Source organism: Esox lucius, chromosome 3 (genome assembly GCF_011004845.1).
Source record: "Esox lucius isolate fEsoLuc1 chromosome 3, fEsoLuc1.pri, whole genome shotgun sequence".
Taxonomy (NCBI): domain Eukaryota; kingdom Metazoa; phylum Chordata; class Actinopteri; order Esociformes; family Esocidae; genus Esox; species Esox lucius.
The window spans coordinates 13,411,312-13,423,594 of NC_047571.1; the positions used below are offsets into that span (position 1 = coordinate 13,411,312).

A 12,283-nucleotide genomic window follows, 5' to 3' on the forward strand; every position below is an offset into this window, starting at 1 on the left:
CATATTAGACAGCACGAGTATTGCACAGGTGTGCCTTAGGCCCTTGGCATTCTTGCCTGTGTTTGCAGGTTTAGTAAAACAAATGAGGCACACCTGGGCAATAATCATGCTGTCTAATCAGCATCTTGATATGCCACACCTGGTGGATGGAGAAGTGCTCACTAACACAGATTTAGACAGATTTTAAACGATATTTGAGAGAAATAGGCCTTTTGTGTACATAGGGAAAGTCTTAGATCTTTGAGTTCATCCCATGATAAATGGGGGCAAAAACCAAAGTGTTGCGTTTATAATTTTGTTTAGTGTATGTGACAAAAGGGATTATGATTCATTGTGCTGGTATAGTGATTTTATTTAAAACTTAACACTTTTGTCTTCCTCAATTTCCCATGTCTGCATCTTGTTGCATTTATTAATCAATGGTTGGGAGCTACTGTTAAAGAGGAACAATGGAGGCCTGACCTACTCTACTCAGTATATCCACTGATGTCTGTAGTTCCTGCCCGGTGCAGATTGTAATGGGAACTAACGAGAAACGTGATCTCATATGACTCTTAAAATTAGCTATATAGCCCCACTCTGAGAGAAAGGGGTGGGGGAGAGAGTAAACCACTGCGCTCTAGTATTTTCTGACTGTATATGAACACACTAACTGTAGTACAAGCCAGTCCTACTGCTTCATTTGTTTTAGCTTGATCACCGTTTCAGTACGTATCATCTTAATCATTCTACTAAACCTGCACACACAGGCAAGAATGCCAAGGGCCATTTTCTCCTTCTCCTCTTTCTCCGTCTTACATCCTAGGTTGTGCGGTCACTCCGTCCGTCCAGACGTCTGCTGAGCAGGCCAGACTAGTGATCTTTGTTTGCTGAAGAACAGGGTTGTTGAAAAGGACGTTTGTCAGCTGGATGTCCTTCCACACTGGCGAGCTAGAGAGTGTCTGTAATGGGACAGGCCATTCAGAGGTCATTGATTGTTCCTGCAGAGGAGTGGGGGTCTTATCTATTGTGTTTGCCAGCTGCCCGGTCCAACAGACTAGCTGACAGATATATCCTCAACTTTCACTGAGCAAGCAGTGACTGAGCAGACACTGGCCGTGTGTGTGTGTGTGTGTGTCAGAGAAAAGTATGCACGAAAGAGAGGCATCACCCTTGATCACCTCTGAAGAGTCAGTTTCACATCCTGAGCAGGACAGGAGTGTCCCTGGAGTGTCCCTGGTTGTTGACACTGTGTTACTACCTGCTCACAAACCCTGTTGTCTCTCTTCCCAATCAGCTTTTGCTATGTGGTGTAGAAACCTCCCAGAGCTCCTGGGATTATACAGGTGCTGGTCATAAAATTAGAATATCATCAAAAAGTTGATTTATTTCAGAAATTCCATTCAAAAAGTGAAACTTGTATATTATATTCATTCATTACACACAGACTGATATATTTCAAATGTTTATTTATTTTAATTGTGATGATTATAACTGACAACCAATGAAAATCCCAAATTCAGTATCTCTGTATACACCTGTATATCCTGCTGGTAATCTGCCCAGTGTAGCTATTAGTCTCAAAGTCGAACGCATCTTCATTGGTTTTTAAAGATGGCAATAAAGGTTTTTTGTCAAAAACAATGAGAGGAATGCTAAATGTGGGGACTCACTACACTCTCTTGGTCTTTATTGTTTCCACACAGATTTGACCTTTCTTATTTTTCTCCTATCCTCCAGAACTTGTACCAGAACAGGTTTCTCGGACTAGCAGCCATGGCTTCCCCATCTCGTTCATCCCAGAACCGGCGGCGCTGCAAGAACCCAATCCGCCACAGCTACAACCCCGAGCAATTCCGGAATGTCAACTTCCAGAACGGCGTGCCCGAGGATTTGGCGGCCGTGCACCGATCCACCAGCGACACGGACCTGGTGACGTCGCACAGCCGCTCCACGCTCACTGCCAGCACTTCGTTATATGCCATCGGGCAAAGCCAGGATGTCCTCATTTGCTGGGACATCAAGGAGGAAGTGGATGCCGGAGACTGGATCGGGATGTACCTCATCGGTGAGCAGTGCCACAAGGTTTCAGATTGTTTTTCAGACATTTGTACAGTCAATTTCTATAGAGTGGATGAAATGGATAAGTAGTAGAGGCAAATTGAGACAGTCATCTCTAGTTGTTACACATACTGGACAGTATCTTCATTAAAGTTGGTTGTAAAGAAGTGGTGAGTGTGTTGTTCTGAGAGACCAAGGACAGGAAGTGGGTTGGATGAAGTCTCTATGTACATTCTGAAAGGTACTGGATGTACATAGAGAGCAATGTGATGACTCAGGGTTTGTCAACTCAGGTTACCTCAGGTCAGTCAGGTCAGTTCCAGCCTACTGTTCTTTATTTGAGGTAGATAAAGGTGTTGCTGTGGTGGTCAGATACAGTTAATGCCATGTATCCAATGCTTGTTTTGGTAATGTGACCATGTCTCTCACGTTTTCTCTCTCTCCCTTTCCTCTCCTTCAGAAGAGGTTTCATCTGAGAACTTCCTAGACTACAAAAGCCGTGGTGTGAATGGTTCCCACAAGGGCCAAATAGTGTGGAAAATTGAGGCTAACTCCTATTTTGTAGAGCGTAAGTGCATTTCTTGGAAATATATTCCAAACCTACAGTTTCATTTGTATTATTTTCTACTGTTATTTCAGTGGAAATGATCTGGGAGGCAGTTAGGGGTAAAGGTCAGAACTACAGTTTTCACCTGTCACATTGTTCTACACCCATCCATACAATACAGCATGCTACATCCCCCACATATAGAGAGAGAGCTGTTTTATAACACAGGTACCATGTAGCCCTCCATTCACTGCTCTTAGTCAGTGAATATTATTTAGTATACATGTAAATAAACATACTTAACTATAATTCTACGGTTTATTTCACATAACTGTTGTGACCATTTTCTGTCAATGCATATCTTTTGTGACATGTTCAGGATTTCCCAATTCAATTGACAAATCACTCATTCCTCATTCACTCATTCGATTCAAGCAAATCTGTCAGGCAAGATATGCTCAGAAATCTAATAATTTACTGTGTAGTATTTGACATTTTTAAAGGGGGTTGTTGTTAGGGCAAATCAAGTCTGAATATTTTAAGTGGAAATTGCAAACTTAAGAAAGCCTACTCAAATTCACTACAAATCCTGCTATGGGAAATTCCTGTAACAATAGGATGATTACATGAAGAGTAACCACCTCCTCCTCTCCCGTTCCTGCTAATGTTAGACTGTCATGAGTAGTGGATTTTGTTTTTAAGCTAGCACTGCTGATTTCTTATTTATCCACAGTAATATCCTTTTTAGACTATAATTTGCCTCTATGAGGAAAGTAAAAAAATCATTCTTCTTCTCAACACCTTCACCCCAATACCTACTAGCAGCATGTGTATTTCTCTATAGGTACCAAAAGATTAGAAGGACAGTACCAATACTGGTGCCTGTGTGCCTCTGCCACAGTAGAGTAGCTGCCTGGAGAGCATCCTCTGAGATTGATATCTCTCTGTGTAATTAAAGGGATAGTCTCACTACGATCTGTCTGTATCAGCCTCTCAGCTCCTTTTAACCCTGTAGCTGAGGACATCCGTCACGTTGTGTTCACCAGTGTACTGGCATGCTGCTCAGAACAGCGTTCCTAAGTCAGGCCAGTGTGGCTCTAGCCCGTGTCTACGAGCTGTCCCACTGTGAAACATGACACGCTGCCGTTAAACTGAGAAAATGAAACAGTAGGTCGTGCTGCAACCTTTCTCTGGTTGGTATTAACCTTTTTTCTGTCCTCTCAGCGGAAACCAAAATCTGTTTTAAATACTACCACGGTGTGAGCGGGGCGCTGCGGGCCACCACCCCCAGTTTGACTGTGAAGAACCCCTCTGTTCCGGTGAGTGTGTGAGACTGCTTTGTCCAAACCTAGTACTGGAGTGCTCCAGGACTGTGTACTGTATGTGTCTGTTAGAACTGTTCACGGTAGGAGATGTTGTGTGAACTATGGCTGTACAGTATGTCCTTCTGTCTGTAAGTTAAATACTTCAGCATTGTGGGTTGTAGCTTGTTAATGTTAGAGCTTAGAGTGGTTAAAAAAAAAAAAAAAAAAAAAGGGGGTCAGCAATCCAATTCATCTCTGATCCATTATGGTTGCCTGGATTACTCGGGGTTATCAGCCGTGACTTAAAGGTCTTATATATTAGGTTTAGCCATCCATATATTTCATTAGTAACCTAAGTTGTTTCATTGACTAGAGTAGAACTCCAGAAATTGAAAGAGCTCTACAATGGTGCCAAGATTAATTTATTACAGGCTTATTGGCTGGATGACGAGGAAAAGTAAAGCATTACATTAGTAATGTATCAGGCTCAGTATAGTGACTCCACCATCTGATAGATTGGAAGGATTAAGGTCTGGCAGACACATGCAGATTATCCCTAGAGAGAGTAGCTTCCCCCAGGTTAAAAACTCTACTGGTTTAAGATTTGCTGGAAGGACAGGGAGAGAGAGATGTAAATACATTGCTCAAAAAAATAAAGGGAACACATTATCATCACTGTATAAAACCAAGTGAATTAAACTTCAGGGATATCAGTCTGTCCAGTTAGGAAGCATAAGAGATTGGGAATCAATGTCACCTGTTTTGGTGAAAATGTAAGTGACAATAGGTGCACTAGAGAGGCAACAGCAAGACAACCCCCAAAAAGGGAATGGTTTTGTAGGTGGTGGCCACACACACTTGTTCTCTCCTTATCCTTCCTGACTGATTGTTCTCTAGTTGTGCATTTTGCTAGTGTCCTTGTCACTACTGGTAACACGAGGCAGCCCATTCAGGTTGCACAGGTTGTCCAGCTCCTCCAGGATGGCACATCCATGCGTGCCGTTGCAAGAAGATTTGCTGTGTCTCCCAGTACAGTCTCAAGAGCATGGAGGAGATACCAGGAGATGGGCCAATACACGAGGAGAGCTGAACAGGGCTGTAGAAGGGCAACAACCCAGTAGCAGGACCAGCATCTGCTCCTTTGTGTGAAGAAGAAGGAGGAGCACTGACAGAGCCCAACATAATGACCTTTAGCAGGCTACTGGTCTGCATGTTTCAGGAACCTGTCAGGAACTGACTCCATGAGGGGGAACGCTAGTGGGCCCAGCACTGTGCAGCTCAATTGGCATTCGCCAGAGAACACCAGAATTTGCAGGTCCACCACTGGTCTGCCATTGGCACACTGTTCTCATTACAGATGAGGGCAGGTTCACACTGAGCATGTGACAGACATGAAAGAGACTGTAGACGCTTTGGTGAACGTTATGCTGCCTGCAACATCATCCAGCATGACCAGTTTGGCAGTGGGTCAGTGATGGTCTGGGGAGGCATATCGTTGGAGGGTCACACAGACCTCCACGTGCTAGCCAATGGTACCCTGACTGCTGTTATGTACCGGGATGAAATCCTCAGACCCATCATTAGACCTTACACTGGTGCAGTGGGCCCTGGGTTCCTCCTGGTGCAGGACAATGCCCAGCCTCATGTGGCCAGAGTGTGTAGACAGTAACTGGAAGACGAAAACATTGACTGGCCATCAGGTTCCCCAGACCTGAAAACAATTGAGAATCTCTTGGATGTTATGTATCAGTGCATTTGACGCCACCAAGTAGCGCCACAGACTGTCCAGGAGCTCACTGATGCCCTGATCCAGGTCTGGGAGGAGATCCCCGAGGACACCATACGCCGTCTCATTAGAAGAATGCCCAGACGTTGTCAGGAGTTTATACAGGCACATGGGGGCCATACACACTGCTGAGTCACATTATGAGTTGCTGGATGAAATTCATGCAAGTGGAAACAGCCTGTGATTTAAGTGTTCCCTTCATTTCTTTGAGCAGTGTACATATACAATACCAATGGAATGTTTGGGGTCACTTCGAAATGTCATGGTTTTCCAAAGAAAAGCACATCTTTTTCAATTAAAATATCATACATTATGGTGTGATTATAGGCTTGATAATGGCCTGAAACAATGAACTTTCTTCTGAAACTTAGTTTATTCTTGTTCTGAGAAATTAGGGCCATTCCATATGAGAAATTGGCAGGTCCTCAACTGGCAGGTTCATTAAATAGTACCTGCATTAAATAGTAACACCAGTCTCAACGTCAACAGTGAAGAGGCGACTCCGGGATGCTTGCCTTCTAGCTGGAGTTGCATAGAATAAGCCATATCTCAGACTGGCCAATAACAAGAAAACATTAAGATGGGCAAAAGAACGCAGACACTGAACAGAAGAAGACTGGAAAAAAGTGTTATTGACGGACACATTTTATTTGTTCGGATCGCAAAATAGAACACTTGTGAGATGCAGACCAAATGAAAAGATGCTGGAGGAGTGCTTATCACCATCTGTCAAGCATGGTGGAGGCAATGTGCTGGTCTGCGGGTGCTTTGGTGCTGGTAAAGTGGGAGATTTTTACAGGGTGAAAGGTATTCACCTGGTATTTTGTCTATAATGGAGTGGCCAGCACAGTCACTAGATCTCAAACCTATTGAGCTGATGTGGGAGCAGCTTAACCATATGGTACATAAGAAGAACACATCAAGCCAATCCAACTTGTGGGAGGTACTTCAGGAAGTATGGGATGAAATCTTTTTAGATTACCTCAACAAATTATCAACTATAAAGGTCTGCAAGGCTGTAATTGCTGCAAATAGAGGATTGACGAAAGCAAAGTTTAAAACCTTGTCAATTACTATATTTCTGATTAATTTTGCTATATTTCCTATTCAAACTCATTTCACGCATGTATTCATGGAAAACAATGACATTTCTAAGTGACCCCAAACCTTTGAATGGTAGTGTATAGAGAAAGAGATTGAGTGAGGAAGATGGGAATATAAAGGTGGAAACAGAGAGCACACACTGAGGGAGAGATCACACAGACATCTTTTATAGTCTGAGAGACAGACAGGCGTATTGTATAGTCTGAGAGACAGACAGACATATTGTATAGTCTGAGAGACAGACAGGCTAGTCTCAGCCAGAGGTGAACAGAGGACTGGAGGGGAATCAGAGAATACCTTGGTGTGGGGCTGGTAGTTTGTCTGTTGTAAACTATACTGTTCTACAGGTCCCCCGTGGGCACTAAGTCTTCTGCAGGCCCCACTGCAGTCATCATCTGGCATCAGACAGACCCTGCCCCACAGCCAACACACACTACCACACTGTTATGATGAGCAGTCGCCAGTTCTTTCTGGAGACACACACATACAATGTCAGGATGACATCAGCGCTACAACAAATGTAGCTGCATTGTGTATTAATGTGTGTGTGTGTTTGTGTGCGTGCATGCATGTTTATTCACATCAGAGCCTTATTTCCATCTCTCTTGACCATCCGCTCCTTCCTGGGCAGTAAAGGGGGAAGGTGATTTTATCCAACTTCCTGTTATAAAGCCCCCTATGCAGGATTACACCTTGATGACACTCAGAAATTCTTAACACCGCCTTATCACCTCACAGCACTGCCATATCATCATGTGGATTTAATGAACAAACACTCCTAGTTGGACTATAACAGTACTATCTGCTCATAAAGATCACTGAGACATCTGCAGCTGCTTGCAGGGCCTGGCTGGCAAGCTCCTTAGCTTCTTAATCAGCCGTTACATCGGAAGAGACCCCCCTTCCTGTCCTTGCCTCCTTTTCCCTCAAACCACTACAGGAACCTGCGAAACCAAAGTAAAGCTACAAGAAACTCCCAGAAACCAACCAGGGTGTAGTACATGTAGTGTCATGAGCAACAGCACCGGCCACACAGCATCACTCTATGAAAAAGAGAAGCCCCCAGGGAATTACCCAGGGAACATTGTATTACTGAAACCTGTATCCAATGAATACACCCACCTCCTCTCCTGTCTGTAAACTGAAATAACCTCGCAGCCATGGAGAACAGCCATTGTCATTATGATTCATATATTCATATACCAAGTAAAGACCTGCTACCCACCTAGTAGATTCTTCAGCCATGTGGCTAAAAAGTACTTACATCAATCCTGAGCTGCCATGTTGAGGACTGTATAAGGGGAAGCTGACTTTTTTTATAAAATGTGGCACTATGTACTTTACTAGAGGCTATGTTCAGTATATCAGTAACCCCAAATTCCCACTCTCCAATAAACGCTTAATATCTAGCTTCCTTCACAACAATGAAATCAAAGTCAAGGTGTCCTGAGCTGTCTCACCACCATTCAGCCTAGAAACATGAGTAAGTCTGTCCCACACTGAAAACTCATGTGCCCCGAATATGTTCATGAAATATATAACTTGTGCTTCTCACAATATCATAATACAATGCATGTCATATATTTTAACGTATAATATTTTGTGTTAAAATAATGAAATATATGAATATGCAGTACTTTAAGTATTTCTCATCAACACATCATGGAATTAACCTTCAAGACATTATTTTCAAGATAAGCTCCTTGTTATAGTGAGTTGAACTAATTATCGTTGGCAAAATGTGGAGCAAACCAACATAACCACCAGTCTAGGCCATATTGCATTACATTAATTACTGTGAAAAGACAATTATTATATTTTACAAGCAAGAACCTATTTGTAAATTCTACAGTATGTATTTACCATATTTTCTATTAAATATATTTTAAATGCAAGTAAAGAAACAACTGGTTAGAGTCTTTAATCTTAATGTAATAAAGACCTATATTCACAGTTGTGACGGCTGCTCCGCTCGGCGCTGCGTGGCCTCTCCCTATCCGGCACTCCACCTCGCCGGTGTACTCACACACACACACACACACACACACACACACACACACACCCACACACACCTGTTTTGAGTTAGTCATTATGATGTCTGTTTAGGTTCCTCATTTTCACCCGCACCTAATCCGAGAAACATTGTTCTTCGTTCGGTGAAGTTTTGTTACTTTCGTTTTTGCCTCATCTTTTACGCTCTCGCTAACCTCGCACCTCGAAACATTGTCACAATATAATGATAAATGTTTAGTAAATACAACAAAGTTTTGACTTTAGTCACTGTCAAGCAGCATATAGCACCTTTTTCAGTTTCAATATAATGAACCGCTTTGTACTTCATTTAAAGACTCATTATGAAAACGATGTGCATACATTTTGACTCAGTATCTTGAATGCCATTCCTCTCCAAATATGGAAATATATAATTTAAAAGTAAATGCTAAATGCATATTACCAACTATAATTTTGTCATTTATTTAAATATATTTACATGTATTTAAGCCATATTAAAACATATTTGAAAACGGCCAAAATAGAATATGTAAATATATGTATGAAATATATTGCCACTCATTAGTAATAAATATAATACATATATTAATATATGTTATAAAAATATATAGGCACATATTAAAAATGTCGGTTTTCGAAATATGTGTCAATATATAATACTTCCGTGTGGGATTACCTCTTCCTATGACATATTTCAGATGTACTGACAATTTACCCTTCACCCTGCATTAGTCACGAATCACGGTTCGCAGATGACATCTACTACAGATGACATCTACTACAGATGACATCTACTACAGATGACATCTACTACAGATGGCGTCTACTACAGATGACATCTACTACAGATGACGTCTACTACAGATGACGTCTACTACAGATGACGTCTACTACAGATGACGTCTACTACAGATGACATCTACTACAGATGACATCTACTACAGATGACATCTACTACAGATGACATCTACTACAGATGACATCTACTGCTACTGGTCGAGTTCAATATCTCCTCACGTTGTCATCAAGAAACTCACACAATTCATATCTGAAACAAAAACACTCAGAAAACACATCCTCTTCATATTGACTGAAAGTTTGTTGTATCTGACGAGAGAAAAACATTTGTGAAAAGAGGCGCTGTTATTGCTCAAGGGTCTCTGAAATAAATTGCTGTTCCCTTGGCTGCAGCTCCGCTCTACAGGGTGCCTTAGGGAAAGTGGAAGATGCAAAAACACCTTTTCTATTCTCATGAGTATAAAAGACCTTGTTCATGTGTGAAATAAGACAAATAAAAGCTCACGCTGTATTATTATTGTTTTATTATTTTAACAACATCTCCCATACAGAAATAACCAGTTAAAGAATATTATAAACCAAGAAATAATAAACACCTATGAATTACCAACATCAGCAGTCACTACTAGCGCTTTTTATTGGGACTCATGAACGACAGGCAACTACTGGACTGAAATCATAAACAATGCCATCCATAACCCTCCACTGAAGACTGCAATGTAAGAGAATGAATGTGCCATAGATACCCCAATGTCCAAAATGATCCGGAGATGCCACTGATAGCACCACTATCAATAACATAGCTCCGCCTTAACCACATTCTGGAACCTTCTCATTCTTTCTTTCTTTTTTGTTAAGCCACTCTATGTAAGATACAATTTACCTTTAACTACACAAACCATCCTATTCAGTTAATATGAATGTTTTAATTATATTCTGTTGTCTTATTGTAAAAGTTTTAGTTCCCCATTTTCTAATCCCCTAATGAAGTTTGTTTTAAATAATGTGGGGAAATGATGATGTTGGAACATGGGAAACCGACTTGACACACGAGCCCTTTTGAAGGAACACCCTAAACTCTCTGTGCCCCTGACATGCCAGGTCCAGCCTCCCAAGTGTCTATGTGGACAGAGAAGAGCAGAATGTTTCCTACCAGTCCCTTCATTCCTTTGTCATAGTCATACACCTGTGTGGGAGGAGCATTGAGGAGAGATTCTGTTGTGCTGAAACTGCTCTTTCTCGTTTCCTCCCTCTCTCTTCTGCCCCCCCCCCCTCCCCCCCATCTCTCTGTCTATAGGTCTTTAAGCCGATATCTAGTGAAGAACTCCCCCAAAGCACAGGAAGTAGAAGACTCATCAGTTTCTCCCTGTCAGGTGAGCATGGCCCGGCACACGCCCCTCCCCCCTTCCACTGTCACCATGGGCCCGGGTCGGCACACGCCCCTCCCCCCTTCCACTGTCACCATGGGCCCGGGTCGGCACACGCCCCTCCCCCCTTCCACTGTCACCATGGGCCCGGGTCGGCACACGTGCCTGCATCACTCTGACAAGGGGCAATGCACAGTTTGCGCCTGCGTCTCCATAACAACTCGTCCCAGGATTCCGATGCAGCACCATCGTCCATCTGGAGAGCATTGTGTGCATTACAGGGAGGAATGTTCTGTGTTGACTGCCATCTGCGCCGAGTTCCGTTTGGCATGGTTGAGGTAAACAGTCTGGATGGTGGCTCCCGTACCCTTTGCCAGAAGAACCACTTTTTTTGCTCTTTTTGTGAACATTAACAGCCAACGGTGCACAACAAAATATGAGGCTGTTATATGAGGCGTCCTCGTGCATGTGTAACCACAAGGACAACTAATGACGGCAGACATTTTGACTGCACTGAAGAGGAATAAGATGCAAGGCAACATCAGTGAGGGCAAACTGCATGTCTTCTTTGCCAAGTTTTTCATTAAGGTTTCGGGGGGGATGACGTTTGACCTCTCTTCTTGAACTTTATGGAGCTCTAAGACCACACCTTGTCGTTGTTCATAAATTATCGCTACCAGAGCGATGTTCTTGGTCTCTTGTGACATTGTCAAAAGGGAACCCTGGGTTTCCACAGCAGAAATGCAACTCTCTCTGACAATTCTCCCCTGAAGTAATCAACAAGAATGCAATACAGCGCATCATTTCCTGGCTGTACAAGCTCAGTCTCCGCCTCTCCCTCCTGTAGCCGGCCAAGTAGAGAATGACCTCCAAGGGCGAAACAATATGGCTGGCATCTGTTCCAGAGGCCAACAGATTCATCAGAGAACACATGGCAAGATCCACTAGGGATTAGAGGCCTGGCATTTGGCACTCTAGCGTCTATTTGAAAAACTTGTTGGCTGTCCCCGTTTTCACTGGGGCAGTCTCATGCTGTAAAACTGAGCCAAGCAGTAACCTGTCTATACTCAGCTTGTTTGGTGCCTTCTCTACAGAATCAGTTGGATTAAGAGGGAACTCATCCCTGTGCAGATACAGTGTCTCCCATTTAAAATGTTCTCTGAAACACATATCTATCTCGCTTAACAAATCTATACTCCACAGTATATAAAGCTAACTTTCTCTCTCTGATGGACAAACAGAAATTAGACCAATTTCCAATTTCTGCCATTAAGATGGCTTTCCTCCCACCATTGCTTGCGCAACAGTTTGAAAATAGCGGCGC

The 12,283-nt window shown here is 42.8% G+C and overlaps 1 protein-coding gene across 1 annotated transcript in view; it reads left to right on the plus strand.

Annotated features, from left to right (window-relative positions):
- The window catches only part of hecw1b (HECT, C2 and WW domain containing E3 ubiquitin protein ligase 1b), a 34,870-nt gene that overhangs the window by 3,201 nt on the left and 19,386 nt on the right, over nucleotides 1-12,283 (plus strand). The window contains exons 2-5 of the mRNA XM_010894087.4: nucleotides 1,720-2,047; nucleotides 2,501-2,608; nucleotides 3,812-3,906; nucleotides 10,890-10,965. Coding sequence (XP_010892389.2) covers nucleotides 1,720-2,047; nucleotides 2,501-2,608; nucleotides 3,812-3,906; nucleotides 10,890-10,965 — 607 coding nt within the window. The remainder of the gene's footprint in view (nucleotides 1-1,719; nucleotides 2,048-2,500; nucleotides 2,609-3,811; nucleotides 3,907-10,889; nucleotides 10,966-12,283) is intronic.